Source organism: Peromyscus maniculatus, chromosome 21 (assembly GCF_049852395.1).
Source record: "Peromyscus maniculatus bairdii isolate BWxNUB_F1_BW_parent chromosome 21, HU_Pman_BW_mat_3.1, whole genome shotgun sequence".
Lineage (NCBI taxonomy): Eukaryota > Metazoa > Chordata > Mammalia > Rodentia > Cricetidae > Peromyscus > Peromyscus maniculatus.
This window is the reverse complement of record NC_134872.1, coordinates 54,572,355-54,595,604: the sequence shown is the minus strand read 5'-3', so window position 1 is coordinate 54,595,604 and position 23,250 is coordinate 54,572,355. Positions and strand designations below refer to the sequence as shown.

General features: G+C 39.7%; 1 protein-coding gene across 1 annotated transcript; it reads left to right on the top strand.

Annotated features, from left to right (window-relative positions):
• The first annotated feature begins 2,127 nt into the window (after positions 1–2,127).
• LOC102902827 (cytochrome P450 2K6-like) lies at positions 2,128–20,362 on the top strand. The gene is made up of 9 exons (XM_042265947.2): positions 2,128–2,521; positions 4,769–4,931; positions 5,928–6,077; positions 8,166–8,326; positions 10,332–10,505; positions 11,141–11,282; positions 12,097–12,281; positions 13,671–13,812; positions 17,846–20,362. Exons 1-9 carry the CDS (start codon positions 2,336–2,338, stop codon positions 18,040–18,042), a joined length of 1,500 nt encoding a protein of 499 aa, XP_042121881.2. The 5' UTR covers positions 2,128–2,335; the 3' UTR covers positions 18,043–20,362.
• The last annotated feature ends 2,888 nt before the right edge of the window (positions 20,363–23,250 follow it).

Genomic DNA, 23,250 nt, shown 5'->3' with positions numbered 1-23,250 from the left:
AAATAAATAAAATGAAAAGTAAAAAGGAATCGGGTGGTGGCCGCGGCGGCAGCAGCGGCGGCGGCAGCGGCAGCGGCGGCACACGCCTTTAATCCCAGCACTCAGGAGGCAGAGCCAGGCGGATCTCTGTGAGTTCGAGGCCTACCTGGTCTACAGAGCAAAATCCAAGATCCAGGACAGGCACCAAAACTACACAAAGAAACTCTGTCTCAAAAGAAAGGAAGGAAGGAAGGGAGGGAGGGAGGGAGGGAGGGAGGGAGGGAGGGAGGGAGGAAGGAAGGAAGGAAGGAAGGAAGGAAGGAAGGAAGGAAGGAAGGAAGGAAGGAAGGAAGGAAGGAAGGAAGGAAGGAAGGAAGGAAGGAAGGAAGGAAGAGAAAAGGAAACATACTCACTTTGAAGAATTTTGGTTTGATACAAAGACAAAATGGTAAACTCAACATGAACCATGGCGGTGTCAAGTGAGCAAATGAGGGGAAATGCCATCAAGGAAACAATGTGCAGAAATTTAGTCACTGCAACCTGTTAACCAATTTCCTTTTCACAGTTCTGATGCAGAAAGGAAAAAAAATGTGCATTTCTTTCTTGAGCAACTGAACTAGAGAGAGCTTGTCTTGGGTTAAAAGCGCAAAGAAAGCTGACAAATGAGGTAACAACAAGACAGGGAACTCTTCAGGAAAGAATGAAGACACAAACCAGAGAACTGGTCAGTGAAAGGAAAAGGATACTGGAACCTCAATGTACACCAGGGGCTACATACTCAGTATCCATCAAGTGATTCAATTACTTATATGCTGCGCTGTTATCATGTTTTTCTGTGTCAGCTGAGAAGTAAAGGCTCAATAAAGTTTATGCAAACAGACAAGTAGTGCACACCTGTAATCCCCGCACTCCAGAGGCTGAGACAGGAAGGTTGCCAGCTTAAGTCCAGTGTGGGCTCTATAGCAAGATCATATGATACAGCTACCCACCCCTGGATGCACACCTAAAGAAGCCAATGTCAGAATGTAATAGTTACCATTCATCCCACGTTTGTTGTCCTTATTCATAATAACTGAGTTGTGAAATCACTCTAGGCACCACAAATATGTAAAGAGATAAAGAAAACATGGAATGGCTGTCACTGAGAGGATTCAGGAGGTAAAAGGGTCTACTGCCAAACCTGATGACCCCAGGATCCACATACAGGAGGAAATCACCTGCCACTAGCAGTACTCTGACCTTCACACAGTGTACACACACACACACACACACACACACGATAAATAAAGTGCAAAAGCAAACAGACAGAGAGGGGGTGAAGAGCAGAAGAGAGATTGAGAGGAAAAAGAGAGAGGAGAGATGGCAGGGGGAAGGAAAGAAGGAAGAAAGGAAGGAAGAAATGCAATCTGCATAAAGTATTATTTAGATACAAAGAATAAAATTATTATGTGAATGGAATAAAATGTCATAATGTTAATCAAAATAAACAAGACTTGAAGGAAATCATACATGCTTTCTTTCGTATACAGAATCAGAATTTTTTTAAAAGACATGAAGTAAAGGGGGGACTATTTAGAAAGAGGAGGGGACCAGTAGGAGGTGGGAAGAAGTAAAAGAGGGGGCAATTGGGAAGAATAAGATCAAATTGTATTCTATGTATGTATCATCAAAGTATTGCCAAATATTAGAATTACAACACACTAATAAGATATTTAACAATACTCTTTAAAAGTTCTGTGTCATTGTATAATATAGATTGAGTATACCCACACACCATTACTTTCCTCCATTTCCTTCTCAAATATTTTCTAGAAGAGATTACTGAAGACCTGAACGAGAGTCTGTGCTCGTTGCTTACTAAGCTTCAAATAAGTGCCCTGTCCAGGGCATTAAAGGGAAGGACACATAAGATCACATAACAGTCTAAGAAACCTGAAGCTCTCAGTGTGGCTTTCACATCTATCCACCCATTCAGAGATCATGCTGCACTCTACTTACCAAACAATGCAATTGATCTCACTGTGGAAGTGTGGACTTTGTGTTCGGGATTAAGTGTGTATTATCTATCGGGAAAAATAAGATTAATCCCAGTATTACATGAAAAGAAAATCTTTCCAGGTTTTATTGGACAGAACAAGTTGAACTGGAAGGTTAAAGAGGAAAGGTAAAAGATCAAAACAGGGCAAGGATGCAGAACAGGGTTTATCTCGGCTTAATTATAAAATAGGTGAAAGACGGGGGCCATAGCAAACTTAGCGACACCTTGAAGTCTTTGATTAGTATCAGAAGTGTTGAGTCTATCTGATTATAATTGGGAAGATCTCTAATTCTTCAGTAATTATATCAGCTTAAGATAATGAGTGGGCTTGATTCTTCTGCTATACTTGCACTTCTGGGACTCATACTCATTTTTATTTTAAATATTAAAGTCTTTAAGGCTAAATCATCCAAACTACAGTCTCCTCCAGGACCCAAACCTTGGCCAGTTATTGGAAATATACACATCCTCAACCTCAAGAGGCCATATCAAACCATGCTAGAGGTAAGACATAAAGGCATACATGATCACTCACTTATGTGTGTGTGTGTGTGTGTGTGTGTGTGTGTGTGTGTGTGTGTTGCTACATCATTCTTGAACTGAGATGTTTAATAGCTTACATGTACTAACAATAGTTCATATATATGTTTTGAGGTCATCAGATTTCAAAATTAGCAGAGCTGCTTAAAAATGCATATGTACATTGAAATTGTGTGTGTGTGTGTGTGTGTGTGTGTGTGTGTAGATGAGCCAACATGATTCAAAGAGTTAAGTGGCAATTTTATTCTGAAGTATTTATGGCATATTATCTTCACATCAAATGTTTTGATCTAGATTTTTTTCATACATGACCTACTACAAAACATCTAAGTTTTGATTATTTGTTTCTCTGCAAACTTTAACTACTCAAAACTCTATCATAAATAAGATGGGAATCTGTATTACAGACCCAACAGTTTAGATCCAGGTCTCCTATTAATTTGATGAATGAGTTGAGATTCTGCCCCCTTTGTGTCACTGTCTTCCAGCTTACAGAGCTGGTGCAAGAACTAGACTAAATTCCTCCAGTTTTTCACTTCATAATTCTATAGTTATTGGTTACAAGGACAGCTAGTGTAAACTCTTGGAGCTGGAAAATCAACTATAAAGTTTAAACTTTAAATTCTGAAGTGTTTCTGGGTTGAGTTCTCATAGAATTTGTAACGTTTTAATTTTAAAATCTTAAGAGATTATAATTTTACCTCAATCAGCACAAAAGTAAAAAACACTTTAAAATTTGTTGTATTCTTTTTTTATTTAATAAATCAACATGGGGATTTAACATGCTCCTCCTAACTAACCTGGGGGAAATAAAATGGCATTTTAAATCTCCATTTTACATACGAATATACTTCACAGAAATTCACTTTCTAGAAACAAAATCAATACTTAAAACAACTTTGTGGCCCCTTCTCCTACAATCCAAAATCAGGTTAGTTTCTCATAAGAATGTAATCTTTCTTCAACAAATCCCTTCATCTAATTATGTGTTCCTCACCTTTATTTCTACATGATTCCTGTCCTTTGCTTATGTATTAACCAGCCTAAATTCTTTACAACATATTCTTTCATTTTCTTTCTCATTTCCACAGATATGCCGTTGTTCTGAATGATTTCTACCTACAAAAAAAGAGAGATTTCAATGCTCTTCCATAACCTATACTCTTTTTTTTTTTTTTTTTTTTGGTTTTTCGAGACAGGGTTTCTCTGTGTAGCTTTGCGCCTTTCCTGGAACTCACTTGGTAGACCAGGCTGGCCTCGAACTCACAGAGATCCACCTGCCTCTGCCTCCCGAGTGCTGGGATTAAAGGCGTGCGCCACCACCGCCCGGCCCCTATACTCTTTTTTATTAAACTAATCCTTAAATTGTTTTTCTGACATGAGCTAATCTATCCTATGTAAAGCAGTTCTCAAATAAGACACTCTGTTCTCAAATTCCCATTTTAATTTCAATTTCTGAAGTGATAATTCTAATTGTGCTAATTTTCTGAATCATTGAGCCATCCTTCGATCCCTGTTGCAATTGTAAATAAGTCAAGTTTCCTATATAAAGGAGTATTCCAAATTGTCATCTCAGTCTTCACCAAAGTTCAGTTGGGTTAAGACCACAGATTCTCAGCTGGTGTGCCATTGCTGAGCATCACCAACTACGTGTGACCTCATGAAGATAGAATAACCTTTCTATTCAATGGAGATGATAGATATATCTACATCAGGCAAGGTTGTAATGGAGCTAAGAATAAGTCAGGATGTCATATAGATTGGCTTCTGCTACTTCTTAATTATTAAAGAAAAGAGAAATTTTTCTTTCAATAAAGAATGTTAGCAGTAATGGAGAATTAACTTGACCCTACTACCATCATAGCATACCCTAAGAAACAGGATGTTCATATGGAATATATCAGTATGGTACCAAAGAAGTCATGTTTTTTTAGAGTTCTGGCTGGGCGTTTTCTGTTTTCAGACAAAAACATAATAGGGATAGACAACAAGTCCTTCTGTAGTAAAAGAAGAGTCTTACTCTCAAATTTGAAATCAAATGGAGCCCAGGGACCACCAATTGAAGGTCATCAGTGTGGCTACAGGTGCTTTGATGACTGGAGAAGTAACCCTAGTAAAGCAGTCCCAAGATCATACTCACCTTCGCTTTTGATTATATTGTGATGTTTGAGTTGTTTCTCTGCTTTTTTTTTTTTTTCTTGTACACCAAAGCTCTCCAAGAAATATGGACCCATTTACAGCATTCACATGGGGCCGAGAAAGGTGGTGGTGCTTTCTGGCTATGACACGGTGAAAGATGCCCTTGTTAATTATGGCAATCAGTTTGGGGAGCGTTCTCGAGTGCCTATATTTGAAAGACTTTTTGATGGAAAAGGTAATGACCCTTATGCTTCAAATATATCCCTTTGGTTAAAATCATTCAATCAACTATATTTTATTTATGTATTCCTATCTCTTTACTTTGATAGTTTTCTATGCTCAGGACTAGTCTTTCTCCCTGGAAAATAATGAATCTGTTTACAGTTTTTCATTAACACATCATTCACATCTAGCTTGATATAAGAATAAAGTACCCAAAAAATTGTGTACTGAATTTATTGACAAAAAAAATACAAAATGTTTTCCCAATCCAAAAGTCCTGGCTATACAACTAAAAAACACCTTCTTACTGAATAAACATTACATGAGAAGAATTTGCTTCACAATCTGCCACTGCAAAACCAGGAAGGAATGCCTTTTACATACTAGAGCAGATGTTCACATTGCATGCTCTCCGGATTAAAAAAATTAAAAAAAAAAAATAAGCTAAGACTCAAGATATTGTCTTTGTTAATTGGACTCATACCAAGAAAGACAAATTTACTACATATTTATGACAAAAGCTAGTTTTACAATTTAAGCTAAGTTCCCCCCTAAAGTTAGGCTCCTATCTTCCCATAGGAGCTGAGAAACGAGGGTCTTACCTCCCTGATCATTTCAGGCATGTCTTCAGATCTTTAGAAAAGACATTCTAGTCATATGGACATCTATACAAAATGATGGCTTGATTTTCAGAAAGATTTGTATACATTTCAAAGAGAAGGGAAAGTATTCAGAATGTTTTCTAGAGTAAATCCTCTAGGAAATGGAAAATAGGAGACTTCCTACTCTTTGTTGGGGGAGTATTTGTTTTCTTTTTTAGCTTACTGAGAAATGAAATTAGGGTTTGAAATATGCTAGATAACTACTATTAGACTATACCCTCAATCTGTTCTTCCCTTATTTCTAGCAGGGAAAAAAATCAAAGCTTTTGTTTATAATTTTTATTTGTCCTTGAGCACTAAATTTAACACTGTTGGGGGTAATTTAAACACACTCTTTTATCTCAAAGGAATTGCCTTTGCTCATGGAGAAAACTGGAAAACAATGAGAAGATTCAGCTTGACCACCTTAAGAAACTTTGGCATGGGCAAACAGATTATAGAAGACACTATTATAGAGGAATGCCATCATCTCATGCAGAATTTTGAATCTCATCAAGGTGTGTAGAGCAAATAAAGCCATTTCATTTTTCATGAGAAAGAAATCAACAAAAGGTATATTTAGTCACTTAGTTTGACATAATTTAACTTGTAGAAAAAATCCCAAGGACATACAAATCCTAATGCTGTCTACTCCAGCACTATCCATGTCAAATGTAATCATTTGCTCTCATTCTCTTCTCCTCTCTCTCTCTCTCTCTCTCTCTCTCTCTCTCTCTCTCTCTCTCTCTCTCTCTCTCTCTCTCTCCCTCCCTCCTTCCCTCCCTCCCTCCCTCCCTGTCTCTCTCCCTGTCCCTCCTTCACTTCCTCCCTCCCTCCCTCTTTCCCTTATTTTCCCCTACATATATGAGTCAATTAAAATTCACTTTATATAAAATTAATTTTAAACTGAAAGTATTTTGAAAATATGCTGTCCTTTTATTCTCAAATAATGTACAATAATGTTCTTGTAACAGTAATACAATCTTTACATCTCAAAAACAATTAACTTTGACATAATACATAGCATCTGGGGACACAGTGGCATTTTTCAGATTTTTGGTCTCCTACATAAAGGAATTTAAAAACTGGCCCATGATGGTGAGTTCGAGAACAGATAAAAGGTGCTTTGGGCAACAGAACAGATGGGCCTTCCATCTGGGCAACTGCCAGGATGGTGGGTGATAGATAGGTGAGGCAGCAGAGTTCTACTCATGAAGGGAGAAGTCAGAAAGAAGTCTGGCTCAGTAGTACATGCCTAAGAGCCACTACTCCTCAAGGCTGAGATTCCCAGGTCATCCTCAAGTGTATCATATTTCTTCTTTATCTTTGCACTTTACCTGACCTTCCTTAGGCTATAATGCTTTCTCATCTTTAATGCAGGAAGGTGCCTTGTCACAAAGGAGGTCCTCAGCTTTGTCCAGACAAGGAAGTACTCATTAGTAAAGGGGAGGTGTTACACACCCGGGCACTTGAAAAGATGATTACAACTATCAGCCATTAGAGGTGTGCTGGCAAATGCCAAGCTAGACCCCAAATGGTCCCTGGCAATCAGGCTCCAGGCCTCTTTGCACTCTTTTTTTTTTTTTTTTTTTTTTTTTTCTGATGTCTCCTCTCAGAGCCACACTACAGAAACTGAAAATTCTCTCGAGGAAACCCTTTTTTTCAAGGCAAACTGGGAATATCATTCTAACTTTCACTGGCCTTTCTGTCTCGGGGTTGGCTATGATATTAGATCCTAAAACTCCCATTTGTGAAGCTGTTCTGCTCTGTCCCTTGGAGCAACCAACAGGAAGAGGGACAATAGGAATCTGAGTAGCCTGCCTGGGTTTCCATACTAAGTCTATTATGATGAGATCACACCCTTTGTGTCCAATCATGTTTTCACTTAACTCTCCTGATTCATGGAAACAAAGCGGAAAATGGACACTTTACCCTTTCTTTCCATGTCTCCAATCTAAGGGGGCCTATGTCATATAGAGCAGTGACCAAACAAATTTGTCATTCTCTCATTAACTTAACTTTTGTGGTGTTTTAAATGTGAATGGCCCACATAGGTTCATGCATTTGAATACTTGGTCCTCCTTTGGGGGAACTGTTATGGAAGGATTAGAAGGTGTGGCCTTGTTGGAGAAGGTTACTGGGAGTGTGCTTTAAGATTTCTAAAGCCCACACCATTCCCAGTTGTGGATAAGGTAAGCTCTCAGCCGCTGCTCTAGTACTATGCCTGCCTGCTGCCATGCCTGACCTGGTAATGGGCTCTAATCTTTCTGAAACTGTAAACCGATTCAATGCTTTCTTTGAAACGTTGCTTTGTTCATGGTGATTTCACAGCAATTGAAAAGTAACTAAGACTGTCAGTCATGATCCATTCATCTCAGCACTCAAGAAGTAGAGGCAGGTGGATCTCTGTGAGTTCAAGGCCAGCCTGGCCATATAGCAAGTTCTGGGCTAGCCAGAGCTACATAGTGAGATTGTGCCTCAAAAATAAATAAATAGATAGACAGTTATGCATGTTCCCAGGTGACATGCTAGTTAGTGCCCAACCTGATAAAGCTTAGTGCTATGTGTGTGTGACTATTCCTGACTGCTTGATAAATGCCTTCTAGGAAAACCCTTTGAGATCAAAAGAGTACTGAATGCTTCTGTTGCCAACGTCATTGTGTCTGTGTTGCTTGGGAAACGGTTTGACTACCAAGACCCCCAGTTCCTGAGACTCTTATCTTTAATTGGTGAAAATGTGAAACTCATTGGAAGCCCGAGAATTGTGGTAACATTTTTCCTTGTTTGATTTGGTTCCTCTGAGGTACACCTGATTGTTCAAGAGACTGTGCAAAGGATGTTAATGCGTTCTAAGTTTAATGGTATGACAAACGTTTGTTTAGCATACCTGATGATTCTGTCACCACAAAACACTGCAATAAATACCTTGATGCATGGATTGTGACTCACACTAATGTTGTATGGCTCTGGTCTGTCTTATAATTGTAGCCATCTGTCATTACCTACACCAACAACTATTCATGGGATATGAACTTAGCATCTATTAAACAGAAGTGTATAATAGAATTCAGTTAGGAAAGAGAGTTTTAACAAGAAGAACTAACAAGCATATTAAAGAGAAAGAAAGTGCCCAACTAAACACTATCTCAATATTTATGTTGAACTACACATGTTCACAGTGGCTCAGCAATCCAATTCTTTTATCATTGTAAATTCTGTCTTCTGGGGGCTAGAGAAATGGCTACTCAGATAATAGCACTGGCTGCTCTTTCAGATCTTGGTTCCATTCCCAGGACACACAAGCCACCTGTAACTCCAATTCTATGGGATCAGATGTCCTCTTCTGACCTTTGTAGGCACTAGGCATGCAAGTGGTGCACAGATATACACGCAGATGAAAACCCATATATGTGAGATATGTATATAATTTACATCTTTCATCTTCCAGATCCAAGAGAAGAAAAAGAGTTTTGTAAAATTTTGAATAGTACCAGTACAACCAATCGTATCATTTCACTTTGGGACAATTTAGGCTTTTACTATAAATGCAGATCAGCTCTCAATACTGGTGCTTGGAACAGGTGCAGGTAGCTATCTCACACAACCTTAGATGAGATCTTTTGTCTCTTTTGTTCATTAAGTCATCTGTGGAAGTCATGAACTCCCTTGAGAAGGTGGCTAAATATCAGATCTCACCTAACTAAAAATAAGTATACTGAGAATTTTTAGCAAACAGTAAAGTTATACCTGAAATGTCAAAGCTTGCTGCTGCCTACCAGATGCAGATTTGAAAAAAAAAAAAAAAAAAAGTATTGAATCTTTAAAATTAGCTTTATTCAGAGAGCTATTAACGTCCTAAAAAAAAAAATCTGTCTTACATCTCATCCCCAGCCAGTAGATTAAATAGAGAAAAGAGGGGATAGAGAGAGACAAACGCAGTCAGTCTCCCGGTGCTCAGCCTTGCCTCTCTGGTCAAGAGATCTGGCACAATTCTGAGACTTCTCTTGTCTCTCTTGTTAGTATCCCTTGCACTCTTGCCTCGTTGTCTGGCCATCTGAGCTGAGAAAGTCTTGAAATCTAGTTGTCATCAGTCAGTATCACCCTTGTACTCTTCCAGTAGCATCTGGACTGGGAGGTGGTTAGCTGAGAACAAAACAACCAGTAACAGTATGTGTAAGCTAAGTTAGTAATATCATGTACCTGGTGGACCTTTTCTATGTTGAGGAGTTCAAGAGTGTCCTTAGAGAACACAATACAGAGGAAGTGTCAGGAAGTGTCCCTATCATATCTTCTTTGAGTATTTTGACTAACTGGTACTTATTGATGGGATCTACAGATAATGTCTATTACAAACTGAAGTATTTCTGTGATTCTACAGGAAACATAAGTAAATTTATTATACTGTTTAGGATTAAAATAATGCAGTTGCTTACCAGGACTCACATAAGATTTTTTTTTTTTTTTGAGAAAAATACTGGGTCTATCACTCTTAGCATAAAGCTGATATTATTGTGGTATACCTTATCGTCTTCAACTATATTGCTCCACAGATACAATATGCAAAATATTCTGCACACACAGAGATTATGAGCTGTATTAGGATTCACTGTTGATCACCTAATTCTGACAAATGAAAAAGCATCATTATACAATCCTGCTTATCATTGTTAGCTGAGGCAAAAACTAAAAGTGTTATTTCTGTAATTTTTCAATAACATTATCCCAACTGGTTTAAGCTCATATTTAAAGTACTTTTTTTTATATTCCTTTAGCTTTTTAATATGTTTCCTGTTTTGGGATTTCTCCTAAGAAGCCACAAGAAGGTCATAAGGAACAAAGATGAATTATTTTCCTTCATAAGGATGATCTTCCTAGAACACCATCATAATCTTGACAAAAATGATCCCAGAAGTTTCATTGATGCCTTTCTGCTCAGACAGCAGGAGGTAATGGTGTTTTTCTCAGAGGATTCTTTAGCCAGTATCCACTATTTAACTAATCACTTCTAGAAGCAAAACATTCCTTCAAAGAAGACAGATGACTGGACTCAGATTAATAGTGTGTACTTTAAAAAATCTGAAAATGCTATTTATTACATTTTGCATATGTTTTCCATAGTATTCTTTGGGAGAAAAGATATATAAATTTCTTATATTGGTTTTTAAAAATATTCTGTCTTTACAATCTTGAAATGTATTTCAGCTGCTAAATCTAAGAAAGATTACTTTGTTAAAATTTTTAAAGAGAAATATAAAATTTTTAAAGAGAAAAAAATTAAAGAGAATTAATATAGTATTTCACAACATTATAATAAAATGTGGGAAATGTTTTAATAACTCAATGAAATACTAACTTGTAACCTTCCTAAACAAAAATAGTCTTTGTTATTTTTAGTTTATTTACCATTGATAGCATCTAGGATATACTCTACATCCTCAAGTTCGGTATGACGGTTGTATAATAAAGGGGAATTCCTCTAAGTTGAAGAATGCAATACCTGCTATTTTTAATTTATGGTAACTTTTTACAATTAACCTTTGTGAAACTCTTCCATGACTAATGATGTATTTTACCATTTTAGGAAAACAATACATCTGCTGACTATTTCAATGAAGAAAATTTGTTGCCCCTTGTTAGTAATCTGTTTGCAGCAGGAACTGAGACCACAGCCTCCACACTGCGCTGGGGAATTATACTCATGATGAGATACCCTGAAGTTCAGGGTAAGTCTCCAAGATTGAGAGCATTGCCCAAATAAAGGAAAACAAAAGTCTCTAGGAATCAAAAATGCAGAATTCTACAGTCATAGTGGATGCCTATAAATTGTAACCTTGACAATAGCTTGCGTAGTTAGTTCCCTTTGAGAATAAGAAAGGAAGCAGTGGGGATGGGGAGATAGCTCAGCAACTGAGTGTGCATACTGCTCTTGCAGAGGATCAGAGCTCAGGTCTCAGATTTCACACCAGGCGAATCACAACTGTTTCTTTTTTTTTTTTTTTTTTTTTTTTTTTGGTTTTTTGAGACAGGGTTTCTCCGTGTAGTTTTGGTGCCTGTCCTGGATCTCGCTCTGTAGACCAAGCTGGCCTTGAACTCACAGAGATCCGCCTTGCTCTGCCTCCGGAGTGCTGGGATTAAAGGCGTGAGCCACCACTGCCCAGCCACACTGCTTTTAACTCTAGCTCCAAAGGCACTTTCTTCGGTACTCCATGGGCACCAGAACTCACATTCACATACACACACACACACACACACACGCACACGCACACGCACATGCACACACACACGCACACTTGAAAACTAAATAAACCTTTTAAAAGAAAGTAGGGCTTGCTCTTTAAGTCCCCTGAGATAGTCTGAAATCTTCCCATGCTCATTCACAGAGAAGCCTTAGAAACAGAAGCGGAAAGTAAGGGGAAAAAAAAAAGCCCTCAACTTGGGAGAACATTTGGGTTTGACTTTCCTATGCAAAGAAAACGTGTAAAATTATATGAATCCATGCCCAGGCAGGACGCTAAACTCGAATTGCATTGTACCCAGAAAAGGTCCACGATGAGATCACCAAAGTTGTGGGCTCGGCTCAGCCTCGGATTGAGCACCGGACTCAAATGCCCTACACAGACGCTGTCGTTCACGAAATACAGAGGTTTGCTAACATACTGCCCACCGGCTTACCCCATGAGACAACCACAGACGTTGTGTTTAAGAACTACTATATTCCAAAGGTAAGGGCTCACGCAGGAGAGAGGAGAGGGTGTGTTCCAGATGCTGACAATGATGGAAGCACTGAGATCGAAGTTCAGTGGCAAGCTTGGCCCACCTGTCTCCTTCCACCCTGCTCCCTCTCCTTTACTATCTCTCCCCTTGCCTCCCTCCCCATCATTCAAAATAAGATAACTGAGTGTGTGTGTTTGTGTGTGTGTGTGTGTGTGTGCGCGCGCGCGCGCGCGCACGCGCGCGAGCGAGGGAGAGAGAGTGTGTGTATATGCGACTGATGACAACTGTTCTCTAAGACTTTGTGACCTGTTATCCTATTTTATGTTATAACTGGGGGGTGGGGGGTGGGGGTGGGATGGGATTCAGAGAATGTCAGCCTTTTCTGGGATGAAAGGTTGCTCCTTCAAGGAGCCAGGATTCCAGGTAAGCTGTCAGGGTCAGAGCTCTGAGCTTTTTGCAGGAAGGCTCTTTCATCCACATTTCCATGCTTCAATCCCATCCTCCCATGGAATCATGCACACTGATTTCCAGGCACCTTCTTCATGCAAACCTTTTTGCTCCTATGGACAGTTGAAGAGGTGTATGTATAACTTCCTAAAACTAGACTGAAGGCAAGCATGAACAGAAGATTATCATACACCTATGGCACCAATTGCTCAGAGTTTTGTGTTTGTTTAGTCATTATTTTATTTTGTTTGGGTGCTCTCATTCTCAGAATGTCTTTTCCTATACAATTAAAGCCACCCCCTTTATTTATAGAAAGCTGTTTTACAGCATGTGGCACCATAAAAGCAGGGAAGCTTATGTTTTAGAATCTGTCCATATAATCTTCCTTGATTTGCCATCCACTATCATGAAACTTGGGGATAAAAGAGCAACTCTTCACCGAGCCATTGAACCTTCCAGAAATTCTACCAGGCTCTTTCATTTGTTATTTTTCACCTACAATTTGCAATGCCAGTGAAGACCATTTAACTCCCCCCATGCAGACTTAGAAATGAATTTATTAAAACTTATCAAGCTGAGTGTGGTGGCTCATACTATAAATCCAGCACACAAGAAGCTGGAGATCATGAGTCTGAGGCTGGCCTGAGCTACATAGTGAGTTCAAGACCATCTTGGGCCACATAGAGGGACCTGTTAAATAGCATGCTGTCATCACATGACCGATACACACTAAAGGCTCATTTTTAGGTTCTGCTCTTAGTTAGGAACTAAAGAAAACTTTGGTTACTAAAATGAACATCCTATTACTGAACTTAAAACCTTCCCTGAGTACCGTATTCCTTCGAGAACACCCCCTACCTGGAAATTTGCCAACCATGGTTATAACACATTGGAAAGGAACCCCTAGGAAGAAATTGAATCTTTTTCACTAACAGCACTTTTATTTCTAGGGCACAGAGGTCATCACCTTGCTGACATCAGTACTTCAGGATCAGACACAGTGGGAAACACCAGACATTTTTAATCCTGCTCATTTCCTCAGTTCCGAGGGGAGATTTGTCAAGAGAGACGCTTTCATGCCCTTTTCAGTGGGTAAGGAGCCTTACGTAACACGGCTAGTTTGAAAAGCAAGAGAGATGTCACCTCCAGATTATGCTCATGTCTTCTGGTTTGCATTATGGACAATTACCTCCAATTTTCCTTTGGTCCCATGATCAGTATTGTATCCAAGCCTGGCTGGCTTTGCACACACTGTGAAGCCTCTTTAGATCTTTAAACAAGCAGCCTTATTCAGGATGAGAAGCCTGTTCAGGGATTTTACTCAATTTAGTGTGGAAATCAAAATTTTCTTTATGAGGCTGGAGAGATGGCTCAGCAGTTAAAAGAGATTTTGTGAAGGACCCAAGTTTCGTTCTTAGCACCCACATTTGATGATAATGATAACTGCTTGTAACTCCACCTTCAGGAGTCCTCACTGTCTCTGGAGTCTGCTGGCCCTTGACCTATGTGCACATACTTACACACCAACACATAGACATACACATAATTAAAAATAAATCTTTAAAAGGGAATTTATATAGGCCTCAATTAAAGAAAGCTAGGAGTAACAATACTACTTTTTTATTTGATCAGATTTTGGTGGTGTTGTTATTTTTGTTTTGAGACAAGGACTCTCTATGTTGCCCTGGCCATCCTAGAACTCACTATGTACTCCTGGTTGGCTTCAAACTCCAGAGACAGAGAGATACACTTGCCTCTGTCTATGGAGTGCTGGGATTAAAGGCATGTATGTGCTACTGTGGTGATATTTTGTTTGTACTCATTAACAAGTAAAATTTGCCTGAAGATCAGAGAACAGAGCTAGTCACTAGATTAAACATAAAGGCCAGGCAGTGGTGGCACACAACTTAATCCTAGAGCTCGGGAGGGAGGCAGAGATCCATCTGGATCTCTGTGAGTTCAAAGGAACCCTGGACTACATGAGATTAATCCAGTTTAAAAGAGAAACAGAGCCAGGCAGTGGTAGCACACACCTTTAATCCCAGTACTTGGGAGTCACACGCCTTTAATCCCAGCACTAGGAAGAATGAGACAGGAAGTGCTACAGCTGGGCAGAGACAGGAATATAAGGAAAGAGGAGAAAGGACTTCAGCACCCTTTCAGCTGAGGACTCAGAGGAATTCAGTCTGAGGATTTGTGGAGACAGGCTCTCATCTCCCTTTCAGTCTGAGGATTCGGCAGTGGTGAGAAGTTTCTCTAGTGGCTTGTTTTTTTGTCTCTCTGATCTTTCAGCATTTAACCCAATATCTGGCTCTGGGTTTTTATTATAAGACCAATTAGGATTCATGCAACATTCCACCACACCCAGCCCAATATTATTTCTTAGTCATAGACAAACAAGTAAAATTTAAACTATAAGAAAAATATTAAATATGTACAGTTTTATGTTAGGTACAACCTCCCTGTCCTTGTACCCCTCTATCTGTGGGGAGGCACCCTTTCCTTCCATTTCCATTTCCATTTCCATTTCCAGCTACACTGTTCAAAGTCCTGCTCTCTCAAGGGCTTTTGTGATCTAAACGCCTTTAATTGTATCCAGAGATCATTCTCAGATTTACATGTACAAGAAGATTCTCTTACTATGGTTGTAATCTCTCATAATACATGCTTTATCTTGTTGGCCTGTTCAGAGTTTACCATGAAACTCAATGAAGCTTAAACAGAAGGTCATAATTAACATCGCAAGTTACTTTATTTACCATCATGTTAAACACCATTCAATTATGTCCTTATTTCTTGGGAGATGGAAGGATCCAAACCGAAAACTATATTAGCTGACCCTTCCACAGACTCCTCCACAGCTTGTGACACTGTATTATAATTATCCATTCCCTGTTGGGTCATTTGTTACACAGGCAAGCCCATGAGAACAATAGCAGTCTCAAAACCAAGCACAATAATACCTGCGTCTTGTTGACATTAAACCTACTCATGGACTGAGTGGTTAGCTGTTTTATGGATGTCTCTAAACAGAGAGGAAATACCCATGACTTTTCACCCCATAAAAATCTTGCCTCATTACTGTGCCCAATAAGAAAATGTGTAGTTATATGGAGAGTTATTCTATTCCTTGTAGGTCTCAAGTAAACCAAAAGGTTAACATGAGATCTTTTCCCTCTGTTCTAAAATAGAAGTCTTCCATGATTTTGTACACTTGTGATTTATGCTCAAAAAAATAAAACAGAGATCTACAACTGTATTAACTACAAAAATTACTGGTCATAATGTAAGCAACATGTTAAAGCCCTCCCCCTGGGAACAGGATAAATAGACCTGCTGTCCCTTCAAAAGGACTGAAATCAGATTTTACATTTAAAATGCTACATTTCAGCCGGGCGTTGGTGGCGCACGCCTTTAATCCCAGCACTCGGGAGGCAGAGCCAGGCGGATCTCTGTGAGTTCGAGGCCAGCCTGGGCTACCAAGTGAGCTCCAGGAAAGGCGCAAAGCTACAGAGAAACCCTGTCTCGAAAAACCAAAAAAAAAAATAAAATAAAATAAAAAAAATAAAATGCTACATTTCATTCAAGTATGTTGCCTTCAATCTACAAAAAGGATAAAAAAACTGATTATATAATAAAAAATAAATAAATAAATAAATAAAAAGCTGGGCGGTGGTGGCGCACGCCTTTAGTCCCAGCGCTCGGGAGGCAGAGCCAGGTGGATCTCTGTGAGTTCAAGGCCAGCCTGGGCTACAAAGCGAGTCCCAGGAAAGGCGCAAAGCTACACAGAGAAACCCTGTCTCGAAAAACCAAAAAAAAAACAAAAAAACAAAAAAAAAAAAAACTGATTATATTTAATCTAAAAGTAAGATCATTATTCAAATAGTACAATCTAGGAAATACAGATAACTATTTTTTTTAATAAGCTTCTACCAGGAAAGTTTCTTTTCTCAATTTTATTTCATTTTCCCAAACAATTTCAGAATTATAACAGTTGGGTCTCTCTTACCAAAATGCTTCTGCAGCTTTATATCATTTTCAAGATCACTGTGACCTAGTTCCTGTTCCTTCCTCTGATGCAAGATAATCTACCTGGTGCTCTGTGTGTAGTGAGAGTCAAATCTCATTCAGCCCATGAATGGCCCAAGGACCTCATCTTCACCTGGCAAATTTCTCATCCTTTCTATCAAGGCTTAGTTATGAAGCTCTTGATCAAAGAATGAGCCTTCCCTGGCTTATTGGCTATCTTTCCACAGGTCTCCTAGTGGCTTGTGACACAGTATTACAATTACCTATTCATCTGCAGGTCATCTGCTACACAGTAAATCTCTGGAGAACAATAGCTGACTCTGAGCCAAGTTCAGTAGCTGTAGTGTTGACATTAAACTTGAGTTTGTGGTCTGAATGGCTAGCTTTTACTTAAGAAGTGTGCTTGCTTTTACACACTATCGTGTGTTGCACTTGACTTTGTCACAAAATATTTTCAAATTAAAATATTGTTCTTGTTGTTTTCTTTTTCTGTTACTGTGGTAAACATCATGACCCAGAAAGCACCTTAAGAGAAGAAAGGGTTATACTTCCAGGTCATATTGCGTTACTGAGAGAAGTCAAGGCAGAAACTCAAAACAGGAGCCTAGAGCCAGAGTCCTTGGGGGAACATTGCTTCCAGGATCCACCTCTGGCTCATGCTCAACCAGATATCTTACACATCCTATACCCACATACCTAGGGAGGATGTCACCCATATTGTGCTGGGCCTTTCCACATCAACCATCAATCCAAACAACCTCTCAGAGATGACGTGACCACAGGCCAATCTGATCTGGGCAATTCCTCAATTGAGGTTGCCTCTTCCCAAGTGATTCTAGGTTGTATCGTTTAAAATAAAAATTAATGAGGACAACTTATTAGGTTTAATTGCTTCTCTCTATCATTAAAGCTGCCGTTGGATTTCTTTTTCTAGGCCTTACTGTGAAACAAAACCAATAAAGCTCAGAAGAAGTTGATGACTGATCCACTTATTTGAAAGTGGAGGAAAACATGTGCTCTGGTCTTGTCTTTGTCTGGGGTTGTTCAGGTTTTTGTGCTGATGCCTTATAACCTCCTATGGTGTCTGTGTCTCCAGGTCGTCGGATGTGTGCTGGTGAACCGCTGGCAAAAATGGAGCTTTTTCTTTTCTTCGCCAGTCTCATGCAGAAGTTTACCTTCCAACCACCCCCTGGAGTCTCCCATCTGGACCTGGACCTAACCCCAGACATTGGCTTTACCATCCAACCAAGGCCTCATAAGATATGTGCTGTGCTCCGAGCCTCAGCTCTTTGAGTTTATTGCTGCAGCCCCAGTTCTTGGAGTCACCTGTGGTCCCTGGCACAAAAGCCTTCCTTTCCGTCATTCCTATAGCTATGGTATTTCGCTAAATCCTTCATGATTATTTTTGCAGTTAGTCACCTTCCCACAGAGGACTGTCGTTTCAAGTCAGAATGGGTTTCTCTGCTAACTGTTGTGCAAGAAAGCTCTCTACCACTATTGCCCAAGACAAAAAAAAAAAAAAAAAAAAAAAAAAAAAAACCAGATAATTCCACAAAAAGAACCCAAACAGACATGGTCTTCTTAGCCATGAGACATCTAAGGATCACCAACCAAGAGTCATAATTGGTGTTTGTGTACAGGGGACGGTATAATATCCATGAATATCATCACAATTGCAGTAAGGAAAACTCAACTCTTGGTAACGCACACACTAAACATAAGGCATTGTTTACATTCTGAGAATAAAGAAGTGGTGGCTAACAACAGATAAGTGGTTGGGAGTACAGCCCGTTTGCTGAGATCAGAAAGTGCTTGTGAATCAGGGTTCTACTAGATGGGTATGTTGGGCAGGGGGTTGGTAAAGGAACTTGTCATGTAAGCCTGGCACCACAAGTTTGATCCCCAGAACTCCCATAAAGGTAGAAAGAGAGAACCGACTTCACAAAAGTTGTTCTGTAACTTGCACATGCATGCCATGGCATGTGTACCTACACCCATACATCATACATACACACACACACACACACACACACACACACACACACACACACACGTTATTTCTAATGATATTACTTGTTTTGAAAAGGAGAGTATTCATCTGTGCTCTGGCATATCCAGAATGTGCAGTCACATGCCTGTGCTCAGTGCTCTGAAGTCATATACAAGGGACCCTGGCAGCAGAACAAAGAAAACCATGTTGTTCCCCAGACACGAAAACATCTCCGGCTTTTATGAAGTCAACTGCAGCTTCCCACCATCCATGCATGTGCTTCTCCCCTGCTCTTATCTGATTCGTATCTAAGTGAGAATCACACTAGACAAAGAAGACTTTATTTACGACTTGATTGTACTAGGTGAGAACTTGGTCAAGGTCCAACTGTGCAGAAGAGCAAAGCAAAAAGGCTTTCCACAGTGGGGTGTGCCATGGAAAAGTACTGAAGGTTGGGAAGGAGTCTGGCCAATAGGCTCTGTCGAGCTCACTGAATTACTTACTCCTGCATTTTCAAATATTTCCATGGTTGACTGTCTCCTTGCTACTCAGTGCCCATTTGATTTTTTATCCACTGCTATAGATAAAACCCAGAACACTGTGCATGCTAAGCAAGCATTCTACCATTGAGCTCCAGGCCCAGGCCTTGAGCCTCATTTGAAAAGCTGCTGCTTCTCACGGACAATAGGATTCAGAATGGCCTATCTTCCTTGAGAATTCATCTCAAGGAAAGCTCTTAGGTTCTTCAGAAATGCAGTCCACATATGTGAAACTGGCAAGAGATCTTTTTTAAAGACTTGCATTTCAAAGGGAAAGAATTAACAAGAACATTTCTCAACTCAAATCTCAAGAGAGAAGTCCCTGTCATTAGGTAGGTAAGGACAAAGTTAAGCCATCTAGGCCATCCTCAAGACATGGTTACCCACAAAGACTTTTGATGGGAGGTCCTTAGGTGCCCTGTCTTGCCAGAGAGCTAAAGGATACAAGGAAGTGGAACGTACTAGCCTTACATTGCTTTTTGAACACACACACACACACACACACACACACACACACACAGAGGAAAGTATATTTCTTGGCTACTCTTAGTTTTTTGCTGGGGTTCACTAGTATTTCAGTCAGTTCTGAATCAATAATCAAAATTTGCTGGTGGACGTGTTTCTCTTACCTGGGGAGTGGTGAAAATATCTTACGTCAGGTATCAGGAGACCCAAGTTACAACCTTGTCAACTTTCTATTTTTATGACATTATAACTACACACTGGTGAGGAATACATGCTCTGTCTGCCACCAGGAGCAGGAGAGAAAATAATGTTTAGTGATAAGCATAACGTAAAACAAAGAGCCATTTTTGCTGTGGTCAGAGAGTAAAATAAAAAACATCATTTTATGTAACTGTAAAATAATAATTAAACTTCAAGAAAGCTAAAAAATGTCTGTAGAAGACACCATAGACAAAACTGATTTCTACTAATATATTTTTCCTTGATTCATTCTTTAATAATAACAATTATAAAATAAAGAATTTCTTGTTCAAGCTATTCATGTCTAATAACATTGTACTTATATAGTAAAAACATTACATTTTATTGTTTCTCTATTTGAAGTGTTACACATAAACTATATATCAGAATCAATATAACTTAGGTTTTTTCCTTAGTCACCATAATTGCTATGCTCTTGTCTATATTAGTCATTTAAATTTTTTAAAAATATTCTTATTACATGATATTTATTGTATGTACACATGTGTGCATCTTTTTTTCAACATGCAATTGAACTCTGGTTGTCAGCCTTGGCAGAAAATGCCTTTAACCACTGAGCCATCTTGTGCTCCGCCCTTGAATTTATTTTTTGCAAAGCTCAAAGTTGAAACCATATTAGACAAAAGCTGTGTCACTGAGTACCACCCAGCTGAATCTACTCTTGAAATGTAGAAATAGATTGAGGATGAAGTGTGGTGGTATTGTGTTCCCCAAAATATTGTGTACCCTAATAAACTTATCTGGGGTCAGGGAACAAAACAGCCACTAGATACAAAGGCTAGAAAATGGTGGCACTCACGCCTTTAATCCTACCATTCCAGAGGCAGAAATCCATCTGAGATCTCTGTGAGTTCAAGGCCACATTGGAAAAAGCCAGGCATGGTGACACACACCTTTAACCCCAGGGAATGTACCTTTAATCCCAGGGAGAGAGCCTTTAATCCCAGGGAGTGATGGTAGAAAGCAGAAAGGTATATAAGGCATGAGGACCAGAAACTAGAGGCATTTGGCTGGTTAAGCTTTTGGCTGGTTAAGCTTCAGGCTTTTGAGCAGCAGTTCAGCTGAGAGCCATTGGGATGAGGACACAGAAGCTTCCAGTCTAAGGAAACAAAACCAGCTGAGAAGTTGGCCAGATTTGTGCTACAGTGAAGAAAAGGTCCACTTGAAATGGACGTGGAAGAGTCTACCCTTCAGGAGGGTCCACTAGTCGATGCACGAGGTGAGGATCTTTGTGTCTGTTTTGTTTCGGGGGGACAGTAAATACTGCTCTTTAAAATGAGCTTCTGCATGAAAAAATGATAAAGGGTGTTCTGCCCAGATTAGGACCCCCAAAGAGACCACTGGAGACCGTGGATGTCCAGAATGCAACAGCAAGGTTTACTTCTCAGAGCAATACAAGCTAGCAGGGAACCCCAGTCCTCACCGCCCAGCTAATCAAGGCAAGGAGGAGAGTTCCTCTTTCTTGGGGAGGTTAGCTTTTGAAGGCAAAAACCACAAAATTCTTCAGAGAGGAGGGGGTTAGTACTGATCAATCCTTGATTGGTCCAGTTTTCCTGAGCTTGGACTTTATCTTATTTTTTTGCTCTGTCAGGAGTTTTACAGCCCATCTCAAAAATCTAGTCATGTTATCTTGGGGGAGGGGGGTGTCTCGTGGTTAGTCACTACCAGACAGTCTGATTTTGTACTTTTTTTTTTTTTTTTTGGTTTTTCAAGACAGGGTTTCTCTGTGTAGCTTTGCGCCTTTCCTGGAACTCACTTTGGAGACCAGGCTGGCCTCAAACTCACAGAGATCCGCCTGCCTCTGCCTCCAGAGTGCTGGGATTAAAGGTGCCACCACCGCCCGGCCTGATTTTGTACTTTTAAAACTTTTGACTTCACCCTGTCCGGGAATGGGGTTCTGGCTATTTTAAGATGTCCCTTTCCTCAGCTCCCCGGGCCTTAGAGGGAACTGGGGTGGGGGGTCTCTCAAAGGGAAATTAAAACATGATACTTTAAAGTTTACATCTGCATGATTAAAATTCAAGCAGCAGCCACCACCAGACTCGGCCTTCTGAATGGAAGCTGCAGAGCTTTGCATTAGATTTCACATTTCCGGGTTATCATATACACTGAGTTGTGTAGACTTCAGGTCTGGTTAGTTTTGATGTGTGATGTTTTTACTTATTATTTATTAGCAAGTTTTTAATGACTTAAATTTTTAAAATAAGTAAAAATCAGATCAATAACTTTTTAAAAACAGAAGTGTTTTATATCTAAACACATGATGATAATAAAAAGCAGACGAACCTTTAGCCTGATTTATCATCAGTTTTGAATGCCTCTGTTTATTTCTCAGGACAATTCTCCATCCCCATTGCTTAAACCTTGGCTCAACCCTGAATATGGGTTGCTGATTCCTTTCTTCTACTCCAACATAATCCCCGAAGAGAATTTTATTATAAGATTATTTCACTTAGGCCTTTGAATTTTCCTCCACATTGGGATGGAGAGTCCCTGTCACCTGAGTCCTTGTAACTTCGAGGATCTGGGTCAGCATTAAGTCTAGCCCAGCCTTAATTATTTTACAGCCTTGTTATTATTCTGTGACAAAATCTTTCTAACTCCCAGAATCCTCACACTTCTTCTTAATCAAAGAGGGATGGATACGTAACTCCATAGCAGGCAGCATGTTTTATATTTGCAATGCTTGTTTAATCTCCAAGACATGCAAAACTCAAAATTAGTAGAAGACTGGATCCATAGTCAGTTTATTTACTGGAGTTAGTTGATGTACTGAGGATCCAATTCAGGGCCTCAGACATGTCAGGCAAGCATTGTGCTAGGCCACGCCCCCAGGCCAAGGTTGAGTCCATGTGACAGCAGCCAGATCTTACATGGAGATACTTGAAAACAGATGGAAAGGGATCTCTGCAGAAACTGTTGCAAGTATTCTGCTTTTTGTCCTTAGAAAGTACAGCTTGGGATGCTGGCTAGCTTGCTCAATGCTTAAGAACGGAGGAGACTACTCTTGATGTGGACCTGAATCCGGTTCCCAGCATCTTTGTTGGGTGGCTTACAACTGCCTATAACGCCAACTCAAGGGGTTCCAGAGTCCTTCAAAGCCACCTGCACTTAAGTGCACATTACCCCCACAGAGACACACATACAAAATAATAAACAAATAAAAATTACAGTTGATTAGAATGAAGAGGGAAGTAAACATGAGCCCCATGACTGATTGCGATGATGATGATAATAGCTAATTTA